Source organism: Gambusia affinis, linkage group LG21 (genome assembly GCF_019740435.1).
Source record: "Gambusia affinis linkage group LG21, SWU_Gaff_1.0, whole genome shotgun sequence".
NCBI lineage: Eukaryota > Metazoa > Chordata > Actinopteri > Cyprinodontiformes > Poeciliidae > Gambusia > Gambusia affinis.
In genome coordinates this window covers 5318686-5345000 of record NC_057888.1, presented here as the reverse complement: position 1 = coordinate 5345000, position 26315 = coordinate 5318686, and the positions used below count along the sequence as shown (strand labels likewise).

The window sequence follows — 26315 nt, the reverse complement described above, 5'->3', positions numbered from 1 at the left end:
GGAGATGATGTAATGATAATAATGCAGGTAAGTACACTGTACCTTAGCCAAGGTGATAGTCCGCGTGGGCGTCCGCGGGCCTCTCAGTGTGTTTACACCTTTACCCTTAGTGTGGGCAAGGTTACCTGTGAAATACACAGCGCATCAAAGACGCAGCACATTACATAGATGATTTCCCTGCAGAAATTCTCCACAGTATTTCATAAATATAACAGTACTTTTCACAGAAATAAAAAAAACATTTCATATTTAGAGTTGATCATTATCATTATGTTTTACAAATGGTTGTTGAAACACCATGAAATAATCATAAATCCTATGTTTCTTCAACAAGTTGAGCAGACTTTTATTTCATTCATTTTACATTAAACTATTCTGCTGGTCTAATAAATCTGAGTTTCCCCTCAGAGTTTTTCACAATAAAAGATAAGATTAGAGCATTAAATCAATAACAATATATATATCATGATATGATCAATATCAATAGAGAACACCTATGATAGAATGTCAATAATTTCACTGAACTCCAATCCAGAGCCACACAGCATTCTGGGAGATGTAGGACTTTAGCCTCTCACGGTTAGCTAAAAACAGTTGGTGGAATCAACTAACTCACTCACTCTTTGGTTACCTAGCAACTCACTCACTCTTTGGTTACCTGGCAACTCACTCACCCTTTGGTTACCTAGCAACTCACTCACCCTTTAGTTACCTAGCAACTCACTCACCCTTTGGTTACCTAGCAACAAAGTAGAGAGTAACTTGTGCAGCAGAAGTTTTAGATTTTGCAACTGTCAAAAAGTAAAAAAGTAAAAACTGTGGATAAAACGGGGAAGGTTACACCACCAGTTTGGCAGCATATGAGATTTTTAAAACAAAAAACGAATCAATGATTATCAATATAAACAGATATCAAACCTCTAGTTTGTGATAGGTTTTTCAACCATATCATCCAGTTTACAGTAAAAGATGCTAATGGGATGTGCTGTGGTGGCACAGGAGTTAAGCACAACCCACATAAGGAGGCCTTAGTACTCGACACGGCTGTCGCGGGTTCAATTCCCGGCCTGGCGACCTTTGCCGCATGTCTTCCCCCTTCACTCATTACCCAATTTCCTGTCAATTAACTATCAAATAAAGGCCACTAGAGCCAATAAAACCTTAAAAAAAGATGCTAATTTTCGCCTCAGCATGTGAAGGAAAAGTGAACATACAGTAAATAGTATATTTTCAATGGAAGTACTATACTCTCCTTTAACATGTACCACATATAACCTACTGTATTAATTTCTAAAGCTCTATGCTCATTCTGAAAAGTGCTTCTTCTGCCTGAATTTGGTATTTTTTGTATTTTGTTTTGCATTTTACACTGGGCCACTGTATGAAAAGTTACTCTTTTTACAAAATATTTTTTTTACTCTTACTTGTGAACAAAGGTACAATTTTCCAAATCTCAAATGTTGTCAACACTCAAAACAGCAGTTTGAATGGTTTCCTTCACCATTTTGGAAACAAACAGTTTTATATTCTGCACAACTCTGTTAAAAAGGTTTAGCTTTTATTGAAACCCAGAATAACTGTTGATTAGCTCAGTGATAAAAGTCTCAATCTGCTTGACATAAAAGCTGTGAGGCTTTCATTGAGGCGATTAGGAGATTAGTGTTGGCAGCCTAAACTTAAAACTTACAACAAATATCTCGCAAACAATGAAGAAAAGCCTTGTTGTGTGAACCAGGTTATTGTTTCTTGTTGAAATTGCACACCATGATATCATTAGGAGGTTGTTTTCTACTGGAAGTTTTAATTAATTTGCCCAAATCTGCTGTTGGTTTTACCGGTTTTGGTGAGAGGATGTGTGACCAGTTTGCGGACCAGCTCGTTCTCCGATGACCTCAGCAGGAGGATAATGTCTGCTGGGAGTGTCTCTCTGTTCTTGGCCAAGAAGCCAGCGGCGTTGTAAATCACCTTAAAGTTCACAGAAATTAAAAACATTAGGAAGAAGCCCTCAGGAAAAGTTTAACTTCTGCACTTTGGAAGTTAAAGGTGACCTGTAATGCAAAATTAAAATTTGTTTGTGCTTGCATGTAGGTATCAACTGCTTCTAAAAACAGCCTAAGCACTTAAAAAAAACACCAAGTTGTGTTTTTGGTAATAAGTTAATGTTTTTTTAGTGTCTGGAAAATGAGCCGTTTCAAAAAGTTACATAAGACAGGAACTACGCCGTTGCTTAGCAACCCCAGCCAGGACCAACCCTGTTACCTAGCAACCCAAGAAGAGTTCCGCCAAGTTTGGCCAACTGCTTTAACCACTGTATTTACTGTTTCGTAGTTGCCTTACCTTTCAGAAACCACTTTCTGCTATTCAAAGATGTACAGTTGCATAATTGAGCGTATATTTGCAGCCACTTTCACACGCTAGTGTAAACGTTGAGTTGGGGGGCGTGGCCAGTTTCAGTTTATTTGGATTTAAAGTGACAAGACCAAACTAAAATCTCCTTATCTAAGAACAATGTTGTACAAGAAATGTATTAAACATGTTTTGTGTGGCACACAGAGCTATGCTAACCTGGTCAAAGAAGAATAAATTGGTCATCTTTCATAAAAGGGGACTTACCTTCCCAGCATAGTGATGTATACCAAAGCCAAGATCCATCCTTTTAGGCCTCCAGAAGCTCTTTGTTTTCAGATTGTCTTCAAATTTCTCTAAAATACCAAGAAGTACATCAGTCAGCAAATTGCAAAACTGTCCAGGTTGTTATCACTGTAATATAATGTTACAAATGTAAAAAATTGTTTTGAAAAATGTAAAAAACCAAACATGGCTTCTTTTGTATATAAAATGTCCAACCTTGGTGAATTTAGACGGTGAATAAAAACAAAACTGAACAATATGGATGCATGTAAAATGTTTGGATAGACAGTCAGACATGGACTGACCTACGAGTGTCTGGTCTGTGGCCTGTGGGAAGCGGCTTTCCTCGTCCAGCAGGGAGAGCAGCCCCATGGGTTTCCTCAGAAACAGGTTCGATCATCCGGGCATCGAAACCTTTGTGCTTCCAGAAAATATTGTATTTTCATTCAGTAAAGTTTGTGAGTTTATTTATTTTTTTTGTCCATTTTTAAATGTTTGTTTGCATCTTATTTCTTTTGACCAACCTGTAAATACTCTGTAATTGCATTTTGGTGGATGAAAGACATTAGGATATCGAGGGTAAGCTGTCAATGCCTTGTAAATAGCAGAGAAAAACCACTGGTAATTCCCAAAGATAACATTTAAATTATGGGAAAGTTCCTATTTTATGTGGGGTAAATACCCTGTTAATGTCATAAATGTCCTCAAAGGGCCAGTTGTGCCAGAATGCGTTGATAAAACCTATTAAACTGTTAAAATAATAGGATAATACATGATTAATAGTCAGAATAATCAATTATTTAAAAAACCACTAGCTGCATCCCTAGATCTTTGAAAGTAGATGTACATTTTGCATCTAATTTGTTGTTCCCTATTTAAATAAAACTGATGTGAGGCAAAGCAGCCACTGTTTCAGTCACCCTTATCGCATCAGGCTGACTCAGAGCTGTGATGACTCAGCAAAATATTACAAGAGACCTCAACGGAGAAAGAGACAAAATGGGAACAAACAACCTTAAACCAATCTGCTTGTTGCAGCATAAACCAGCACTGTTACATAATCAAGGCATGTCAGAAAAAAACATGACGAAACAAACAAAATTTAGAAGCTAAACAACTGTTAAAGGAAATATAAGGTGATAAAGCAAATGCATATGAACCCGTAACACACTAACAGTTCTTTGGACACTAAGGACATGCTTATTAATCTCAGTAATGAACATTTCACATATGCTCTCTATGTACATTCAGTTAGCAAAAGAACAATGTATTTCTGGGCCCGGTTCCAACAATTCCCAAGAGTGAATTTAAGTCCAACATTAAGTGTCTCCAGCTCCTAATTGACCCTCATTTGGGATGATTTATTGCCCCGCTGTGTGGGAAGGTCCAAATCGTTTAACATTAGCAAACCATTCTGTGACCCCCTCAAGGCAAAGCTTCCCGCGAGACAACACAAAGGGAGAATTGTGAAGCTCATTCTGCCATAAATAAAGACAGCAGCAGACATTATTGAAAGCTTTTCAAGGGGTCCTGTTATGTTTTGGTACTTTGGTCCTTACTGCTTCTATAAACAGACCAGCCGCTTAAAAACAACACCCATCCAGCTATTTTTTGGCAATAAATTCATTTTTCTTGGTGTTCTGGAAAATTTGCCATTTCAAAAACCTCCAGAATGGAACACTGCAAATCAGCAGAACTCTGCCCGCTACCTAGCAACCACAGCAGAACTCTGCCCGCTACCTAGCAACCACAGCAGAACTCTGCCCGCTACCTAGCAACCACAGCAGAACTCTGCCCGCTACCTAGCAACCACAGCAGAACTCTGCCCGCTACCTAGCAACCACAGCAGAACTCTGCCCGCTACCTAGCAACCACAGCAGAACTCTGCCCGCTACCTAGCAACCACAGCAGAACTCTGCCCGCTACCTAGCAACCACAGCAGAACTCTGCCCGCTACCTAGCAACCACAGCAGAACTCTGCCCGCTACCTAGCAACCACAGCAGAACTCTGCCCGCTACCTAGCAACCACAGCAGAACTCTGCCCGCTACCTAGCAACCACAGCAGAACTCTGCCCGCTACCTAGGAACCACAGCAGAACTCTGCCTGCTACCTAGCAACCACAGCAGAACAGTGCCTGCTACCTAGCAACCACAGCAGAACTCTGCCCGCTACCTAGGAACCACAGCAGAACTCTGCCCGCTACCTAGGAACCACAGCAGAACTCTGCCTGCTACCTAGGAACCACAGCAGAACTCTGCACGCTACCTAGCAACCACAGCAGAACTCTGCCTGCTACCTAGGAACCACAGCAGAACTCTGCCCGCTACCTAGCAACCACAGCAGAACTCTGCCCGTCAGCTGGCAACCCCAGCAGAGCTCCACACTGCAAAAACACAAAATCTTGACAATTTTTTTACATTTTTTTGTCTAGTTCTATCTCAAATATCTTAGTAAACGTCAAATAAGACAAAACTAACTTAAAAGAAAAACAACTCCTATATCTTTTTGTAAAGATATAGGAGCTGGTTTCAAGTCAATAATTCCTTAAGATTGACTACAAAATACTAGTTCCACTAGCAGATTATTTCACGTATAAAAATAAATTTTTTCCATTGGTGTAAGCAAAAATAATTTGGCATCAAAATTACAGAATTATTGCAATTTCTTCTTGAAAAGTTGCTGTTAAGTTAGATTTGCCTTATTTCAAGTTTACTAAAATATTTGCACAGGAAACCAAACTAAAAATACAGTGCTGAACGTGTTATCAGCTGAGTTTACCACTGAATGCGCTGTACAATGGTTGTTGGAAAAGACAAACGTCATTTGCTGCATTTTTGTAGAATGATTTTGTGCAAAACAGAGCGATGAACATGTTTTGTGTTGCCCCTACACCTATTCTGGCCTGTTCATAGGTTATTTTTAAATATCTAACAGACAAAAGACATGTTAGTGGGGTTTAGATGAAACTAGGGTGATAGCTGTTTTTTAATCAGAAGGATTAAATGAATCTCAATTGACAGGATGTGTCGATCAGGTGCAACTCTACCTGTTCCCAAGCGAATATGTGCTGGTTGAAGTAAAACTGGATCTGCTCGTTGGCGAGGTTGATGCAGAGCTGCTCGAAAGAGTTCTTCTTGAAGTTCTCAAAGCCAAAGATATCCAGGATGCCGATGTTCAGACCCTTATCATCCTCTCTTGAGGTGAGAAGAACGACAAAGGAAGAGAATTCAGCCTGGTTACATAAACATAAAAAAGCAGGAAGTGAACTATAACACAGGGCAAACAGCAACACTCTATTTGAATATTTGAAGGGGTGTGCATAGGACTGAGATAACACCTGTCACAAACATGAAGGAGTCTTCATGAATGTTTATGACTGTTGTCATGAAGCATAATTTGGTAAACATTGGCAATTTTAATGCAAAATTGCATTACAAGTGCAAATAATGAGTCAATCAGTCATAAACATTCACAAAAACTCCTTCCTGTTTATGACATGTGTCGTGTCAATCTTATTCACACCCCTTCAAATAAAGTGTTACCGCCAAAACAAATGTGTGTGTTCAGCGCCACCTGGAAAAACAGCTGGCGGTGTCTTCCGATAACAAAAGAGAAATCCTACAACCGCAAAAATCTGACACCACTTCATTTTTGTTTAGATTTTATAAAGAAGGAAGTTGCATTCATGTCTTTTTCAGAGATTTTCCTGTTGTTCCCTTCAGTGGTTCTTGGTGCAGCGCCCCCACAGGCGAGGAGGGGAACAGGATTTTCAATTAGTTTGGCATGTTTGACAAGCGCAGTGTGAAGGTGAATTGTAGCAGCTGAAATTGTAACAAATGTTGCATTTTTGCTCCCAAAGGAAGCAAATCTACTGGTGGAAACACCTTAAAGCAGGAGTGTCCAAACTTTTTGCACCGCAGTCCAAAACTGGCAGATTTGAACTACTCTGGTGGTGGGTGGTCACAAAATTCATTAAATAAAAAGACAAGACTTTCATTTATTGAGATTTATTGAGTTTTCAGTTTAAATCTGCATATTTCTAAAAATACCAAAACATAAAAATGGCTTTTGGAAAAACAGACAATTTCCTGATTTTGCTTTGGCCATCAATTGTTTTCTGTTTTGTTGACCAAATTTTTAACCTTCTTGACTCGTGGTCAGGGGCCGAACAACATCCTTTCAAGTGGCACAAACGGCCCGCGGCCCGCACTTTGGACACCTCTGCTCTAAAGTATAATGTTCTGCTCCTGTTCTCACCCCGGCTGACTGTCGGGCCGCAGCAGCGCGTTGATGCGGTTCACGATCCAGCTGAAGAGCCGGGCGTACAGAGCCTTCCCCATGGCGTCCCTCACCTCCACCGCCTTCTCCACCGTGTTGGGCCGGACGATGGTCTCACCCCGCGCCACCACGCAGTGGGAGGTCAGGGCTTCCTGGAGCTCGTCCCACCGAATGCGCAGCAGGGACGCCACTGCCGGGAAACACAAGATAACAGGCTGATGAAGTCTAAACTGGAGTAATGGAATGATGAAGAATATTTCAGATTAACAGAAACAACCAAGCTGGAACGTGTGTTTATATTTGGAGAAGATTATGTAAACCACACAGGGCAAAATCTAATTATTGTAATACATGTTTGCTAATAATTTTCAGTGAATTGCATGTCTCTGCTGATGTATAATTTATTTCCCAATAACAGAGTGCTATTTTTATCCGCGCTCTCTGCAGAGTTAATGTAGGAAGGCAGCAGAGGGAGGAGGGACGGAGAGCAGAACAATTTCTCTCAATCTCTCACCGTTCTCCAGGACTGAAATGTTGGTGATGTTGCTCTTGTCGGTTTGATGCTCTGACGCGACTGCAGAAAACTCAATGTCACCAGAGTTTAGGATGGCCGACAGGATGCTGTAAACACTGCCCAGCTCCTGCAGCAATGACAGATAAACAGCTGCTGGAGAAGATTAAAACGACTCCCATTTTATAAACATACTTCTCCTTCAAGAATCCAAACTTTCTGGTAATAATTCAGCAGCTTCCTGAAGGATCTTCAAAGGTTTATTTGGACTTTCACTGCTTTTTATCAACATTTTTGATTGTTATCTAGGCAAAAGAATCACTGTGTGGTAAATCAACACAAAGTAGGAACTAATTCTGAAGGTGATTTATTTTTTTACAAATTAAAATCTGAAAAGCTTGTATTCAACCCATTTTTTGTAAATCAGATTCTGCTAATTTTCCTCGTCCTCTGCGTTCAGTTCAAAATTTTCAACTCTGACCAGAGTTGTTTCTGCTGAAGAAAACCATCTCCACAGCATGATGCTGCCACCACCATGTTTCACTGGAGGCCTACATAAAACTCAGTTCGACTGAAATGAACTTTGCAGTGGTTGGAATCCATATGTGATTGGTCCAAAGACAGGAAATGGACTAAAACAGAGGGAATTCTGGGTAAATTCAACCAAAACAAACAGGCTGCTCTAGAGCTAGCTGGAGAAATAGCTAGCGGTCTTTCTAAAATCTGACACTACTCCATTTTTGTTTACATTTAGTGAAGAAGAAAGTTACGCTCATGTCTTCTTCAGAAGTTTTTGTGTTATTCCCTTCAGCAGTGTTTGGTGCAGCGCCCCCGCAGGCAAGGAGGGGAACACATTTCCTAATTAGTTTGGTTTGTTTGACACAGTGCAGTTTGAAAAATAACCGCAGAAGCTGAAAATACAACAAATGTTGGAATTTTGCTCCCCAATCGAACAGGGAAAATTAAAACAAAGGAAAGTATTTGGGAAAGAACTTTTAAGTTGGGAAAAACAATCTCATAAATATGTTTTACACTGTTTAATCCCTGAAATAGAGAATTTATTACACACTCTGAGATGCATGATGTCCTTTAGCTCCAGCTCCACAGAGTGATTACAGGATAAGTGATATTGACGTGCCGATCCCAGGAGAGGTCGGTGTGTTGAGCCTCATTAGCTGTTTCAATGACGACGCCTTGCTGTGGCTTTATGCTACATCACAGACGATGTTCACCCTTTTTAATAATCATGTGCCGCTTTTCAGAGAAATCCTCTCTAAGTGCAGACGTTTGCATTTAGTTTGATAATATTCCGTGTAATAATTTGTGGTGCAGTCTTGAGGAGGGGCGACTCGCTGATCTGTGCCCGGTTTCCACTGCAGCAGCTCGTACCTCCAGGGTGAATCCAATGACTTTGAAACACTGCTCCACTGCATCAAACTGCTCTTTGTAGAGGGCGTTGCTCACTATGTCAGGGCCTAATTTCAAGTTCTCGGTGTAAAGATACCTGGAGGACAAGGAGGAAACACAAAGGTGACGGCTGGACTCTGTAGAAGCACAAAGTAAACATAGTTGGAAGTAAATAACAGGGTTGAGAGATGAAACCTACTTAGGTGTCTTGCAGTCAGACAGCTTGTAGTGGGCTAGTTTCTTCCTGTCAGCCAGACCAGCATAAATGTAGTAGAAAATGTGGAAGTTCTTCTCACCTCTGAGGGAAACACAAAAACAAATAAGAGCCTGAAAAACTGCACAAGTTTTCTGATTTGTTGTGAATTACAAAAGCTGGGTTTGACCACTGAATTAAAGCTCAGATCCCCACAATTAGAAATTGGTTAAAACGTGTTTGCACACCTTTTAGAATCATACAAGCTACTCTCTTCTCATTATTATTTAAAGGGGGAAAAAAATCACTCGATATTGGTTTTTGGTGTCTGGAAAATGAGCCATTTCAAAAACCTACTAATTTCCTGTTACCTAGCAACTACTGCCAAGCCCAGCCCCAATACTTAGCAACCCGAGATGAGTTCCAGCACGTTTGGTCAGCAGGATTTGAATGTAAGCACTGTACAATGTCTGCTGAAAAAGACAAATGTTTTGTTGTTAAATTACCATCCCAAAACTACCTTTTGTGTAGTTTACTAGTTTGTTCTGTAGGAGGCTCTACTTTAGCTTTTCAAAGAGGTATGGCTGTATAATTGTGCATCTGTTTGCAGCCATTTTCTTGTGAGAGAATAAACGATGAGTCGGTGGCGTGGCCAGAAGTTATTTCATTATTTCATTATGAAAGGAGCTCAAAATAGGTTGACATTACATTAAAATTATACCAAATTAATTAATTGAGATTTTTATTACCTTGCTTTTCTCTTTATTCAAATACTTTTTTACTTATTTTTTCAATTTACCAACAAAAACAAAACAGCATAGCAGAGATCAGCTTAAAAGAAAAATAAGCAGGACACATTAATGAATCTTTGACAGTAAGTGCCAAACACCGTTAAGCTGGACATGACGATGCTGTGCTGACAGCAAAACAGAAAATGCTTTAAATGATTTACTTTTATTTTTCTCCTAAGTAAATCTAGCTTTAATTTGTCAATTTGGTTTCAATTTAATTAGTTTTTCTTCAGTCTGAACTAACTTAGATCAACTGTGATGAAACAAAGCAAATAAAAAACAATTGTAATGCTTGTACAGATAAGAGCTGCATTTCTGACACGATTTGTGCCTGAAAATAACAAAATTTGACTCATAAAATAAAGATTTCACTGATTACAATTTGGGCTGCACAGTGGCGCAGTTGCCTTGCAACAAGAAGGTCCTAGGTTCGATTCCAAGCCCTGCGACAGACTGGCGACCTGTCCAGAGTGACCCCGCCTCTCGCTCAGAACGTTTGCTGGAGATAGCACCCCTCCTGACCTCACTAGGGAGAAGGGTGTTAGAAAATGGATGGATGGATGATTACAAGTTAAGAAGTGGAGAATAACTACTTTAAATATTGTTTTTTTAAATTAACGTTGATCAAAAAAAGCAATAAATTCCCAACTTTTTGAGCTTTCTTGCATCACAAACTGTGTTTTAAAGAATCTGCAGCCTCATATGGCATCTATGTTGTCCCCATCTTGTTCGATTTCTCTCCAATAATAAGCTCCAGAAAAAGCAGCGGCACACTTTGTTTCCTGCCAAATCAGCCCACTCTGACCTCCGTGTCTGTCTTCTAATGAAATACTTGAGTCTGTCTTTGAAGTTCAGCTCGCTAGAAAACAATCTTTGATCAAACAAGAAATGGGCCTTCCTCTGCACTTGACCCCAGACACCTGATAAGAGGAAAAGACGGAGCGGCTGGAGTGCAGGCTGCAGGGAAATGTCACAGGCTTCAAATGGGCGAGTAAAGGTGAAAGGAAAGAAAGAGACAGTCCATTACACACTGAACCCGACCGCTGAGTGGAAACACAACCTTTGCGGTGCTGTTTTCTCATTGGGTGATTTAAATTTGTATGAATGTCAGTGCGGATGAATTTCAGGAAGACAGGAAGGTATTTACATCGCCTGGTGGATGACCCTGGATTTCTCCAGCAGGTACTCGGATATCTGCGCTCCGATTACCGTCCCGCTGTTGGTGAACTTCATCTCCAAGTATTTGCCAAAGCGGCTTGAGTTGTCATTGATGACAGTGCAGGCGTTTCCAAAAGCCTCCACCAGACTGTTGACCAGCAGGATTTTCTCCTGGAGTGTATGGTTGTTGGCCTGTACAAAACATTATTCCAGGTCAGGATGGAGGAAAACGACAGAAAAGGACACAATAAGTCGCTTGGCACAAAACGAATGGAAGATAGAGACGAAAGTTTGCAAATCCAAAAAAATCCATCATAATAAACTCAAACTGCCAGAATTTAGCATTTTAGAAATTAGACACAAAACCTTACCAAGTATTAACTTTTTTTTTTTTTTGCCTAATTTCTCGTGCAAATATCTCTTTTGGTTCAAAAACCTCTGAAATGTAAATCAGCAGGCATTGCACTGTTACCTAGCAACCCCAATGAAGACCAGCCCGTTACCTAGCAACTCCAGCGGAACTCTCCCCCATCACCTAGCAACCAAAGCAGAGCTCCAGAATGCAAGAACACAAAATTTTATTTTTAGTCTAGTTTTTAGTGTAAATATCTTTGAACCAAGACAAAACTGACTTACAAAAACTTTTCAACAAAATATAAGAACTTGCTTTAAGTCAATAATTCCTTAATATCATATAAATATCTTCTCATAAATTAAAAAAAATCTGCAATCAAAACCACTTTCTCATCAATATTAAGGAGTCATTGACCTAAAAAAAGTTCATATATTTTGCCGTAAAATTTTTTGCAAGCTATTTTTGTCTTATTTTAAATGTATTAGAAACTAGATTTAGAAAAATACTTGGTAAAATTTTATGTTTTTGTAGAACAAATATTGATAAACTATTTATAAAGCACTTAAATAGAAAGAATAAATCAATCAGGGTATCAACCTTGGTTTCCTTTTAAGTGAAAAGGAAATTCACTTAAAACTATTATTACTCTATCAAAGCAGTAATATGAAATACATTGCGATCACATTTGTTGATGTAGCAATAATTTAATCTATAAATATTCTGTTTTTAATTGTGTGATTTTAAAGAAAACAGAATAGAGAGAATAAAAAATATGATGATAAAAGGATGAAGGTTGATTTACACACCTTCCCGAGAACGGTCAGCTGCTGCACTAACAGATGCGCGCTTTCCGTCTTCCCTGCTCCACTTTCCCCACTGATCACAACGCACTGCACACAGGAAGTCACAAAAACCAAGATGACACGACTTAAAATTCAATAATAATAAAAATTACTGACTCACTATTCAGCAAAATCAGATTGGTTAGAGGTGTAGAAGCCCAACAATATCAGAATTAATACATTTACCAAATACTGAGCATGCTAATTGAAAGAGCTGTAAAACATGCTAACTAGCATTAGCAAAAAGAATAAGTAGCCTGTTAAGAAGAATGGAAAATTTTAGTGTATTGAGTGTATTAATTTATAGAGTGTATCTATAAATTAATTTGAATACTTGGTTTGTACTCTATACACTTTAATCATGAACTACAAAAAAATGCAGTTTTGTCCTCAAGGATAAAAAGTATAATAGTATAATCAATGATCATTGTAGATATATATATATATATATATATATATATATATATATATATATATATATATTTATTTATTTATTTATATATATTGCAGTAAAGATTTTAGTAAACTTCTTCCAAAAAATTTATCTCAAAGTTAAAAGTTGAAAGTTTGGCAGAAAAAAAAGAAGAAAATGTCCAAATTAATCTCAGAATTTTTTGAGAAAAAATATGGAAATTTCAAAGTTTTTTCTTTGTTTTTGTTTTTTTTCTAGCAAATTTGTGAAATTTTCCATTGGAAATTAATTTATTTTATTTCTATTTACATCGACCTCAATACGCCGCAATAAAACCGTCCAAACCAACCTGGTCATTCATCAAAAACTTACTACAGTAGATCTCTGACTATTCACAGATTTTTCTGTGGAATGTAACTCCAAATTATTCACGGAAAATTCACCTATTCTTAAATATTTGAAAGAAAATGTAGTTTGGGAAGCTGAAACAGGTAGGAGCAATGCTAACCAACATGCTACTAGCTGCCGATTGCACAGCAGCCAATCCAGGAGTGGCATTTATTTTCCTTGGTGCTGATTGGCTGAACCTCCAGGTGGAGAAATAAGGAAGACTGTGGATGTTAGCTTCTGCAGTAGCAACAAAATGGCTTCCACTCTGTGTATTAAGTTATATTTGATTATTAAAACATGCAGTTTAAAGCTATTTTAGATGAGGACTTGAGTATTTGCTGATTTCTGTTATGCAGTGGCATTAGAAAGCATTAGAAACTGCAAAGAATGATGTTTTGCTTTTTAGGACCCTTTAGCCTACCTCATGATGATTTCTTGATTCTACAGGTCAGGCAGCATTGGTATTACTAGTTAAAATAAATCACAAAAAAGCAGCTTAGCACAGAATAACCACAACTAAACTAGATAAACAACTATATTTTCATATATTTCCAGGTTGATTTGCATGTTTTTTCCCTTGGAAAAAGTAAAGCCGCCGTTTTGAAAACTACTTTTTGTTTTCACTAGGCTGATATTTGTCTGAAAATAAATGTAGTTTGATGAACTGAATCATTTAGTGACAAAAAACCCCAAAAACAGACAAAATCCTGAAGCCTGTTTGCCAGATTAATAAAAGTAATTTTGAAAATAATAACTTTTAACCAGGTATAGTCCATATTTCAGTTTTTAATGATCTGATGTAACATTTTAATCTTAAATCTCATATTATTATTGACTCTAAGTGGAAACTCATCATAATTTACGGAAATAAAGCCTGGAAGACATCCATCAGTTTGCAATTAGATAAAGATCCTGCAATAAATGGACTTTGTAATGATATTTTAATATATTCAAAGGGTTTTTATGTCCCAAAGCGTAATTTACCTGATCGGTGTTATATGAGACCATCGACTGGTAGGCAATATCCGCCACCGCAAAGATGTGTGGAGGGTTTGCTGTGCGCTTGGCACCAATATACATCTTAGTTTGCTACGAAGAAATAAAGTAAAAAAATATATTTATATTTAAACACGATATTCACCTGGAGGTGGAAGGTAAACATTAGATATGATGAGTAAATCAGGGGTGTCAAGTGGGCCAAAAAGTTTATATTTATAAAAATAAAAACCTCAAGCAAATAAAGTAACCAGATATTTCTATTTTTTAAGTTGTAAAAACAAGATTTTTAAAAAGTGTTTGCTATATTTAGCTGAATGTAATAAATTAAATTAAAAGCTGATCTGGGTGCAGTAAAAGTCTCTGGAAAGACGTGGTTCTACTTATTGAAAAAATAAATTCTTTGTGTTGTTTTTAATATTTTTTTATTGCAAGAAAGCTATATTAGTAATAATTTTACCCTAATTTAAAATGAAAAAAACAAATTTTATCATTCCTGAACTGCAGTTGGGGGCCAGAAAAAAATTCAACCCCAGGGCCACAAATATCCTAATGGACACCCCTGGCATACATTATGGTAAAGAATAGTGAGAATGACCCCACAAAAGGAAAAGCAGAGATTTTGAAAAACAAAAAATGCTTAGAAACAATAAATAAAATGAATGTGATGGTTCTCCACTGACCTGAGGAGAGTAAATCTCCATTTTATGGAAGGGATTGACAGCAATCAGGATGTCACCAACATACGTGTAAATCTGGTCTCTGGTGTAGCGGCTCTGCAGATGCTCTGTGACCGTATTCTGACCCCCGAAAACACAAAAATAAAGAAAAAATTAAACTTCTTCCTCTGTGTTCATCCGAGCATCAGCATGAAATATTTCCCATAATCCCCAGCAAGTCAAAGCCGCTGCTGTGTCAGCGTATTATTTTCATGAAGCGGTGATCAATACTGGTGTCGAAACACTTCCAGGTTCATCTGCAACAGCTGAGCTTCCGAGTTTGATGGATGGAGGAAAATATCCGCTGGCAACCGAAGCTGATTGCATCATTTGAGACGTCAATGCAGCAACCAGATTTGATAAATTACTCAGCAACAAAAAAACCACAACACAATAATATTGGCATAACTACAAATAGTTAATATAATATAAATCTGCATTTTACAGTTTCTGAGAGAAAAGTAGTTTCACAGCAGATCTGAGTCGAGTTTGTTTATTCACAACAGGATTAGGACACTGAAAAGAATTATTCCGACTTTAACAGACAATATTTTAAAATGTGTCTTGAATTGAACGTGTTCTTACAGAAAGTTAGTTTTGGTTCCTCCCAGATACTTTTCTGTATTAAAGAGTCCAGAAGAAGCAGAACCTTTTTCTGGGATTAAATCCATTCTTCTGAGATTAAAGGCAGAATTATGAGATTACAGCCAGAACTCTGAGAATTTCGATGTTAAAGTCATATTTCTGAGATTAAAGAAAAAATCTGAGATTAAAGCCATAAATGTGGGATTAAAATCAGATTTATTAGATTACAACCAGGACTCTGAGAAAAAAGGAATAATTTTGAGATTAAACACAAAATGTTGATGTTAAATTCAAAATTCTGAATTTAAGGCCTGAATTATGAGATTCAAGTCAGGATGTTGAAACTGGAGTCAAAATTGTGAAATTAAAATGAGAATCTTGGGATTAAAGTCAGAATTATGAGATTTTTGCAGTGTAGAGACGACTTGTGTCGGTCTAATAGATCGGTGACTGTCTCACCTGTTTCATGACATCGTTAAATATTCTCTGTACAGCTGAATAATCCAGTGTTTTGTTTCTCACCTCGTCCAGAACCTCCAGGGTGGCGAGGTCGTCCACCTCGTCTGTGTCGGCCTGCGTCTTCATGTGGCTTCCTTTCTTTGTGTGAATACGTTCATGCCTAGAATAAAATTCACACCAAATGCAAATATTCCAAATTTTACTGAAAATTGTTCAAAAATACTACCTTGAATACTTGGGAGATCAGTAAAAATATATATGTACTTCAGATCATAAAAAAAAAAAGCTAAAGGTTTAAATCAACGTTTGAGAAAGAGAGAAAATTGAAAGTCAAGTTTCATTTTCCTCTCCTTCAAAGTTATACTTTATTGTGTTTCACTTAAAACCCCAACAGAATAAAAACATTTTAAGGAAATGCATGTTAAAATGTTGATTATTTAAGATTAACAAGAAATTTTATTGATATTTTAAAACTCATCTGTTTTTGCTATTTCTACAGACTAAAAAACTAGAAAAAAAAAGACAGCAAATAGACTCAATTTCTAGAATAAAATGGACTATAAAAATAATCTACATCTGAAACTCAATTGATCTGGTTAATATAAATACACAATCACACCTAATTGAACCATAAAGCTCCTGCTGTGGCTTACAGGAGGCCACAAATACATCCATTACCTGTCATTACTGTCTGTACTTCTGTCTGTCTTTCCATGATGGCTTAAATGAAAGAAACAGGATTAACATTTCATGATCATACAGGAACAGAGCGACATGTTGCACCTGCACTGATGCAGCGGCAGGATGCAGGCGATGTTTGTTTGGGGGCGACAGAGCTTGTAAAACATCCAGAAAGGAGGTTAATTTGGATTATGCAGCCTGCAAAGGCTAAACTGCAGAGCGCCACTTAAAACTGACTGGCATGAAGGGGGAGGTTAGTGTTTCTCACAGGGTTTATGGGAAATACGAGGCATTTTAGTGTGGAAATGTGGGATGCAGGGACAGAAACACAAGAAAACATGGAAAAAGATTAGGGCCACTGAAAATAATTAAAAGAGAATTCTGACTTTTTCTCAAAATCAGAATTGTTTAAACTGTTTATGGAAATCTAATCTTAAAACTCAAATTTACCAAGTAACTTTGGGACAGAATAAAGCAGATGTGCACATCCTACAACAAGGAAGAAACAATTATGTCATTATTTACATAAACTAACAATAGAATTGACTTTCGGAACTATGAAATTTCCTGTTTTTTTCTAGGAAAATTCTAAAATTAATCTCAAAATTTGTGAGTTTTTAAGATGTGAATTTACTCCCGTTTCTCTATCATCAACGGGCCTTTGACGTACGAACACCTTAGACTGTTTGGTTATTCATTGGACATTTGACAAAGATTTACAAAGAATACTGAGGAAAAAGTTAGAATTTTTAGAAACAAGTCAAAATTCTGAATTTTAAGGAAAAGAAAAACAGAATTCTTAGAAAAATGTCAGAATTTTTAGATTAATTTGAGTATCAAAGTAAAAATTCTGAAATTTTAGAAAGAAAGTCTGATTTCTGAGTGAAAATTCAGAATTGTGAGGAAGAAAATATTGTAATTCTTAAAAAAAAAATAAAAATCTAAATTTATTTATTTTTTTAATATTTTTTGGTGGCCCTAATCCTTTTCTGTACACTTTCCTTTAGGGTACAATACCTTGTTTTTTCAATCAATCCAATTTGCTGATTGAGGTCAATGAGTTCAATCAGTTGCTTCTGCAGGATTTTCTCCCTGCCGACGGTCTGCTTGATGAACACATGCTGCAGCAGGTCCAACACGTTGGGCCTCAGCTCAAAGTCCTTTATCAGACATCTGCGACGCAGGAGAACAAAGGCAGAGCATCATATTCCCAGTCAGCGTGAACATCTCGGTCCCAACCGGAGCAGAGAAACTTTCAGCCACACTCACTTGCAGATAAAGTCATTAAAGTCGTCTGACCAGAGCTCGGTTTGGTGGAGAGTAGGAGGAGGGTTTCTGTTGAAGGAAGAAATGGAAAAGATGAGCAGAAAGATAAGATGGGATTAACGTGGGAGGAGAACAAAGGAACCCAGAGGAATGATGGAGAGAAATCTCAACACTGGAACAATTTGTCACTAAGAACATAAAGGACTGTTTTCTACTTTTTAGGTGAACCGAAACAAACGTGTTTGGGTGGCAGAGATACGGCTAATTTATTACATAAAGACACTTATTTTTTCAGTGCAGATTTCCATAAAAGCCTCTACTGGAGAAAAAAAACCTGTTAAATAGACAGGCCGAGCACTTCTGCTTAAAAAAACTCCACAGCAGTCAAACGACTCACTATAATTCCTCCTTCTGCTTTTAAGTACCTTTTTACAAGAGGGTTTCTGGCACATGGGAGAGAAGTCAGTGCTAATGCAGCCGGCTTTACTAACAGCGGCAATAAATTGCTCTAATGAGCAGACATACATCTCCTGTTTATCACACAAAACAGCAAATATAGATGGCAGACGCATCTGGACTGTGTTCAGCGAATGTAGGGACTATTAAAGAGTGTTTTGTTATCCAGAAGACAAACAGAGTGGCATATAGAAATGACTCCAGATTTGTCTGAAAAACGCATCACAAAATAAACGTTGATACAGATAACTACTGATTATTGAAATACTACCAAAATCTTGGTGTGACGTTTCTGTTTATTCACAGATTTCACTCCACGCCATTAGGCTTTTTTAAAGAAGTTTCGAAAAACGGTGGAGGAACCGTAAACTGCTGCTGCGCTAGTAACTCAACAGGTTGTTGCTAGGTAACCAGAGAGTGAGTGGGTTGCTAGGTAACCCAAGAGTGAGTCAGTTAGTTGATTCCAACAAGGTTGAGTAGATAAAGTATTTCCTCTGCCTTCATCTCCCAGAATGCCGTGTTGTTCTGCATGGTGAAAGTAGTGCTAAGTGGAAGACTCTTCAAAAAAGTTTTTTCTTCAATGCAGTTTCCCATTTCCTCTCTTTTTAAATGGATGTTGAAGTTTAACGGAAATGTAGTCAGAACAAAAACAAGATGGATGTAAAATAAAACATAATCAAACGATTATAATCATAATCAAATGATTATGATAATCAAAACTCTTCTAAAAGTGTTTTTACAAAAATTTGTTTCAAATTGAACATAAATCTAAAATATAAGGGTTGAAAGAGATAATAATTAAGATTTGCAACATGGGTATGGGGAAGCTGACCTCAGTGATCTTATACTTGTGTTATCTAAATAAAATCAGACAGTGGTTCAGTTAAAGCCCGCAGCATCTCTCTTTCTAAGTCTGCCTGCCGAATAAACCAGCAGCTGTGAAAGAATGGAGGTAAGGAGTGCGAACAATGAGCCTGGAGCTCTGGCTGCAGCAGTCACACAGATTCAGAGAGGCTCGTGTGACGGCTCCAGTGGAGCACAACCCCCACGGCAAACACTTCTTCACTGGGGCTGTGTGTGTGTGCGTGTGAAGGGGTGTGAGGGGGTGTGGGTGTGTGTGTGTCAGATCAGGGACAGACAGAGCAGATAGAGTGACATCGAAGGTAAATGCTTATGTAGGTCTCACACCAAATTCATTGGTGATAAACAATTAGATTTCACCTTCAGAATAAATAAAAATGATGAAAACATTCCTCCAGTGACTGAATGGAATCAGAGCTTGGAAGATCAATAAGTCGTTTTATGATTTTAAATTGTCTAAATAATTTTCCTTTATTGGCAAAAATCTGATTTTCTAAAAGTTCCCACTATTCTGAACCTGAATGATCTGCGCCATCTTAGTAGGCAACAAAAATTTATAGTGGACCCATGGCAACAAAAAGAAAACATGTGGATGCTCTTAACCAATGTGCGAGAGAAAGATGAACAAAAATGGCTGCTGTCGGGATTGACCCGTATGAGGTGGAAAAGGAAAATATGTCAGATGATATGGACAAGCTGCCGCCGATCTCATATTATGACATAGTTAACTACCTAGTGAACAACATGGAGGAGCTCCACCTGAAATCTATGGACACTTACAACCAATGTTTAAACGCCTTTTAATGGACGTACAATTTCTTCATGTGAATAACAAGGTTCTGGTGACTGGCAGATTAACGTACACGTAGGCTACATATCAGCTTGCAGATAAAAGCTACATTGGCCAAGCTAACTTTGGTAGTTCGACAGGAAGCACTACAGTAAATATCATTGATATTTATCTCGTAAATATCAAAAGAGTATTAAAAAATAGTGATTGGGTGATAGATGTAATGTACTTGTATTCTTTATCATTTAGTTAGGAACAAAGAGTGAGCTAGTTTTAAGCTTGTGGCTTGTTCAGTGTTGTCATAGCAACTCCATAGCAACCGTCTGCCAAGGTTACTGTCGGTTACAAAGTTTACAGCAGCGTGACGTCACAGGAGAACTATGTATTCCTATTATTCTTGAATCGTGCCCCACAGGCCACAATTTGGACACTAATAATCAAACTGGATTTCACTTCTTTCTTTTGTTTTATTCAAACTATTGTACATTTTTTTTACTTTTTCTTACTTTTCAATCAGCTTGCTGGCAATATTTATTAGTGGAGGCTTACCTGGGTATTTTAAAAAGGGCTCTCATTGGGTGGAGGTCAGACAGAGGAGGGTCTCCATCTCCCAGCTCTATAGCTGTGATGCCCAGAGACCAGACATCACAGCGAGCGTCGTAGGTCGAGTCCAGCTGCTGTTCGCAGGCTATAACCTGTAGAGAAAGAGCGGGGGAAAGAACTGTATAAAATAAGTGTAAAATAGAGTCTACTTCCTTTATAAAGCTACTGTTGCACTGTTTCTTATCCTGCCACTTATGTTGGTGTATTTAAAGGGGAATTATAATGCAAAATTCACATTTTGTACTTTCATTTTTGAACTTCCATTTGGGTTTTTACTCTATCTAAAAACAGACCAACCACTTGAAAAAAATACACCCGGTCATTTTTGGCAATAACTTAATGTTTTTTGGTGTCTGGAAAATGAACCGTTTCAAAAACCTACAGATTGTTATGTCACAATCACCAGGCAGTGCACCGTTACCTAGCAACCCCACCAAAGCCCAGTCCATTACCTAGCAATCCCAGCAAAGCTCAATGTGTTACCTAGCAACCCCAGCAAAGCTCAATGTGTTACCTAGTAACCCCAGCAAAGCCCAGTCTGTTACCTAGCAACCCCAGCAAAGCTCAATGTGTTACCTAGCAACCCCACCAAAGCCCATTCTGTTACCTAGCAACCCCAGCAAAGCTCAATGTGTTACCTAGCAACCCCAGCAAAGCCCATTCTGTTACCTAGCAACCCCAGCAAAGCTCAATGTGTTACCTAGCAACCCCAGGAAAGCCCATTCTGTTACCTAGCAACCCCAGGAAAGCCCATTCTGTTACCTAGCAACCCCAGCAAAGCCCAGTCTGTTACCTAGCAATCCCAGCAAAGCTCAATGTGTTACCTAGCAACCCCAGGAAAGCCCAGTCCATTAGCTAGCACATTGCTGTGATATCATACTAAAGTGTCAGAAAGAGCAGGAGCTTCTTAAAGAGACGGAGGCCAATTTCAAGGCATCAGATATAGCTAGTGACGTCCTGCTCTTACGAATCCAGTATAAATAAATCACTCAGCTGACAGACGTCAAAACAACACAGGCATTTCTGTAAAGATCGTCAAAAAACAGACAGCTGGTAGCCTAACATCGCTTTTATTTTGTTGATTGTATTTAAAAAACAAGGATGCAAACCAAACTGGTCATGTTATTGTACAACTTAATGAGGAAAAATACGGTGCTGATGGAAAGATGAACAATTATATACTTTATAAGTAAGTATGATTGGTAAGGTGCAATCAAATATCGCATTATGGAGAAGGTACGAGTCTAACTTCTAGTAACCATGGAAGTAAGTTGCGTCGTCAGATAGCCTAGCATGTTCCGAAAAACTGGTTAGCATCTCGTCTTTTGTATATCTTTAACAGTACACTGAGGGGAAACGCTGTTTATGTCATAGTGATATAAGTCATGTGGTGTGAATTCAGGCAAGTTTGATCAACAGGTCAGAAGGGAGGAAGTATGAGTCAGTTTTTAAACTAAGCTAGCTTAGCCATGAGCCCCAACTAGGAGTGTTATGTGTACAGACAAATTAGCTCGACTACTACAAGTAGAAGTCATGAATATATTGGCAAAACAACTCAGGAAAATAAACTTAGTCACTCTGACCAATATTCCCGTCCCTTATTTCCGACTTCCGTCATGGCGCCTCGTGTGACTAAGTGACGTAGTTGCAAGAGGTCAATAATGCAAAATGAAATTTCTTTTAAGTTGTTTTTGATATATACAGCATTTTCATAGCAACTGAGGGTAATGTGATTGTGCTGTAAAATGGCCCAATGTGCCTGTAAAATTCACACTAATGATTCTTTTAGACAACGCCCCAAATATCCTGCAAGGTGTCACAGTTTCACTGTTACGACATTTCTCATTTAAAAAGAACATGTTTAGATTTTGATTATATTTAAATAAAAATAAAAAATTTCACAGGAGGTAGAAAGATCTGCTTCAAAAAACATTTAAACATCTCCATAAAATTGATGAGTAATAATAATAATGGATTTTTGGAAGTAGTGTATAAAATATGATAATTTAAACTTTTGTACAGTTCTGTATCTTGCAGTGAAACATATTTTCTAATCTAAGTAACATCAGGGATGATAAAGAAAAAATAAAAAGACTGATGCTGCTCAAAAGCAGCTACTTAACATCATGTTCTCAGCGAAGTGAACACACGCAGAGCCACACACTCCTCCAGTCAATCATATTTGGCCTGGGGGTAACATGGTACCCAATCAAAAACATGAATCATCCGAGTGGGAGGCGCACACACACACACACACGCACACGCACACACACGAACACGCACACACGCACACACACACGCACCCACACACACCCACACACACACACACACTGCTATTATTGCAAAATGCCTGACATCGATATAATTTGTGTTCTCTGTTCTCAACGGGTATTAACCTATGTACACAGATGGTATGAGCAAAGAAATCATTGCTATCTTACCAGGAAGACGCAAAAGTACTAAATAATCAAATTTCCTCCCAGAATTTGTTAAAGAAAATAACAACAAAGTCAATTTCCAAGATCATTAACAAGCAAAGAGAAACATTAGGTTTTTAATGTAAAAAAAATAAAAAATTCTGACCAAAAATATGAAACTTACCCTCAAACTAAATCAGTTAAATCTTCTTCAGACCCAAATCAGTCAGTAAAGTATTGTTTGATGTCAGACGGAGCAACAAGTTCTTCCTCAGGATTTTGTCTACAAACATGCAAAGTGAATTAAAATCCTTGGATCCAGACTTCTTGCGTCACACCACCTGTGGTCCAATGCCTGGTTTGCACTGCATGCAAACCGTATGTAAAATGTTCCTTCGATTTGAGAGTTTCAGGCAACAGTTTCCAAACAGACGTTGGTTTGGAACGCCTGTTTTGTTTACAAAATGTGGCTGGGAAGTTTAATTCTAATTTCTCTTCCGTTGCAGTTTTGGGGTTAGCTGCAGTTATGGTCGGTTATTTGTCGCGTCTATCTTTGTGGTTCAGAGGTGCTGTGAATTCAGTCCAACGAAATTTAAAGTAAAAAGTCTCAAGATTTGCTTTGAAGGTGGATCTTCTGTTTCTGAAGCCCTAGACTCTTTGTATCTTTTGTAAATGTTGACGGCACAGAGCTCACCAGTAATTATGTTCAAGAATATTATCAAAAGAGAAATAACAAATAAAGGGACCTAAATTAATTCTATAAAGTTAGGATTTTAAGTGAGTTTCTAAGCTAATTTCTTTCTTGCTTCCTGTGAAAAGTGAAAAGTGCTTTGAGTGTCTAATTTTTAACATTATTCAGGTGAATAAATGAATAATGCACAGCTTAAATTATCTCACCGGCCTGATGTTGTCATTTCATCAGCTTGTTTATTATTACTCTTAGAAACTGTGGAGTTCTCATTATATTTAGACCAACATTTACAATATCAGAGCAAGACAGAGAAACTTATGTTAGTGTATAAATTGTGGATTACTTAGCAACAACCCAGAATAAGAATCAAACATGGAGAACCAGCATTTAGCTTCATACTCTTTAACCTTTTTGTCTTTTCTTTGATTATGTTGTTTTGTTTGTATTTCCTTTTAGTTCATGTAAAGCACTTTGAACTGCCTTGTTGCTAAATAAATAAAAATAAAAACACCTTGCCTTACCTTAAATTATTTTTATTAAGCTTAAAAACTAAATACTATTACTGCCAGGATGCTTTCCCAATAGTCTGGTAGACTAGGTACTATTTGCAACCAAAGTTGCAACTTTTGTTACATTTTCAGCTCCTGCACTTTGTTTCCACACTGTACTGTGAAACAAACTTAACTCTTTGAAAAACCTGTTCCCCTCCTCGCCTGTGGGGGCACTACACCAAGAACCACTGAAGGAAACAACATAAAAACCTTTGAAGAAGACAATGAGTGCAACTTTCTTCTTTACAAAATGTAAACAAAAATGACAAAGCATCAGATTTTAGCGTGTTTAGTAAAGATCACAAGACATTTCTCCTGCTATCGTTAAATTTGAGCGTTGGTTTTGGTTGTATTTACCCAGAATGCACTCTTAATCTGAATTCTAATCTGTGCCTGTTTTATTATTTTGAATTTTTAACCCTAGAATAAAATTGAAACTATGAAAAACATTATTTTTGGGGGGAGGTTTAACCAATTAAAAACTAAAATCACAAAAATCTCAATAAATTTTTTATGTTTTTTAATTCATGGTTGTCAATTAAAAATGGAAATAATGAATGGTACACTGGCCTTTACAGTTCTTTGTTCTAGTTTAATATGTGTAAGCTATACACTTCAGCATGAAACCTAAAAGGTTAACTGGATTATAAATTTATTTATGTTTATTGTTTCTCCTTTGTCAACGGAGAAATTAAATTATTTTAACCAAAGCCAAATTTGGTTCACTTTACAAAAAGTAGTATTTTATCATATTAAACATATTAAAATACTAGTAAACTGGGATTCCAGGTGAGATTTAATTACAAATCCTGTTTGATAATTTATATGTTTAAATATTTGTTTACAAACAAATAATATGACCATAAAGAAATTGGCTTCCTTTATGTGTAACAATCGAGAAAGGCAGTAAACTGAATTGAAATGATTCAATAATAAAATAAATATCAGTCGGCTGTAAAGAAGAAAAACTGACATCAAAGTAGAGACAGAAAATGGCCTCTTTTAAATGTGATCATTTCTGTGGTTTGGGGGCAGTGGGGCATGATGGGACATGAGTGATGGAGGCTGCCATTTTTCCTGCACATTGTGTTTGACGGCGTTATCTCTTGGATCATTATGAACTGAACTGCCCACTGGGATCTGCTCCAGGCTAATGTAGTGGAAAAAGACGAGGCTGGGGAGCTTTTATGGGGCTGTTTTCATGTACCTCGGGGGCCATCCAGAAGGGGGTTCCTACCGAAGTGTTCCTCCTCAGACGGGTATTCGTCAGCTGGGCTGAAACACCTGCAAGGAAAAATAATACACACTTCAGTTAGCTTAGCCTCAAGGCTCGATCTCAATGGAGGTAATAATAGACAGGTGGAAAGCTGTTGCATCTATCTATTTTGAAATGTTTTTTCCCTACCGATGTAATCTGTTGTAATGTTTACTGTAAATCATAATGTAATTCTTTTAAATTCCTTCCAGGAAGCTACAGATGAAAATTAGCTCCTTTGGCTAAATCTGGCATATTCATATTGATAAATATCTATTTGTTGTGTTTCTGTTTCTTGCAAAGATCAAATCTGTTGCTAAAGGTGATGATTTGTCAAAATTTCAACAAAAAACAGAAGCATGCTGCTCAACATTCAAACCATATCAGGAAGTTTTCAGATCTTTTCTGTGACACACATACTGTACATGCAGAGAAAAGCATTAAAATGATACTTTGAATTACAAATCCTCGTGTGACTGCGCCAGACTTTGCTGGACATCTCAAGAACAACATTTGAATATAATTCAAATGTAACAAGCCTTGGTAGCTGGAGACAGGACAAGATAATTTGTAGCTGAGTGTTTTGTTTATATCAGAGCTGGGACATTCATTTCGATTACCGTAATTTCCGGACTATAGAGCGCACCTGATTATAAGCCGCACCCCCCTACATTTTTAAAGGAAACACATTTTGTACTTACATAAGCCGCACCGGTGTATAAGCCGCATGTGCCTACATTGAAACATGAGATATTTACAAAGACAAACGGTACACAGAAAGTGTTTTTAAAGTTTTAATAATATGCCGTAGCTTTTCTTTCTGAACAGCAGCAATATAGCAAAACAACACTAACAGGGCTGGTTTAAATAAAATCTGTTCAAGCTAATTTTATTCATGCACAAAGCACGATGTTACATTAGTCTTCCTCTACAGATATATTCCAGCTGTCTCACGCTTACCTTTTCTGCTCCCGCGCCCCTACTGGCTGTTAGAAAAAATTCATAAATAAGCCGC

General features: G+C 37.7%; 1 protein-coding gene across 1 annotated transcript in view; it reads right to left on the bottom strand.

The window, feature by feature from the left end:
* The window catches only part of myo3a (myosin IIIA), a 66918-nt gene that overhangs the window by 23790 nt on the left and 16813 nt on the right, over nucleotides 1-26315 (bottom strand). Inside the window, exons 6-24 of the mRNA XM_044105518.1 lie at nucleotides 25253-25329; nucleotides 20333-20478; nucleotides 17680-17745; nucleotides 17428-17583; nucleotides 16408-16449; nucleotides 15793-15889; nucleotides 14650-14766; nucleotides 13955-14059; nucleotides 12133-12216; nucleotides 10961-11163; nucleotides 9029-9127; nucleotides 8812-8926; nucleotides 7426-7552; nucleotides 6891-7101; nucleotides 5680-5827; nucleotides 2937-3018; nucleotides 2614-2702; nucleotides 1836-1965; nucleotides 43-125 (exon numbers count right to left, since the gene is read on the bottom strand). Coding sequence (XP_043961453.1) covers nucleotides 43-125; nucleotides 1836-1965; nucleotides 2614-2702; nucleotides 2937-3018; nucleotides 5680-5827; nucleotides 6891-7101; nucleotides 7426-7552; nucleotides 8812-8926; nucleotides 9029-9127; nucleotides 10961-11163; nucleotides 12133-12216; nucleotides 13955-14059; nucleotides 14650-14766; nucleotides 15793-15889; nucleotides 16408-16449; nucleotides 17428-17583; nucleotides 17680-17745; nucleotides 20333-20478; nucleotides 25253-25329 — 2177 coding nt within the window. The remainder of the gene's footprint in view (nucleotides 1-42; nucleotides 126-1835; nucleotides 1966-2613; nucleotides 2703-2936; nucleotides 3019-5679; nucleotides 5828-6890; nucleotides 7102-7425; nucleotides 7553-8811; nucleotides 8927-9028; nucleotides 9128-10960; nucleotides 11164-12132; nucleotides 12217-13954; nucleotides 14060-14649; nucleotides 14767-15792; nucleotides 15890-16407; nucleotides 16450-17427; nucleotides 17584-17679; nucleotides 17746-20332; nucleotides 20479-25252; nucleotides 25330-26315) is intronic.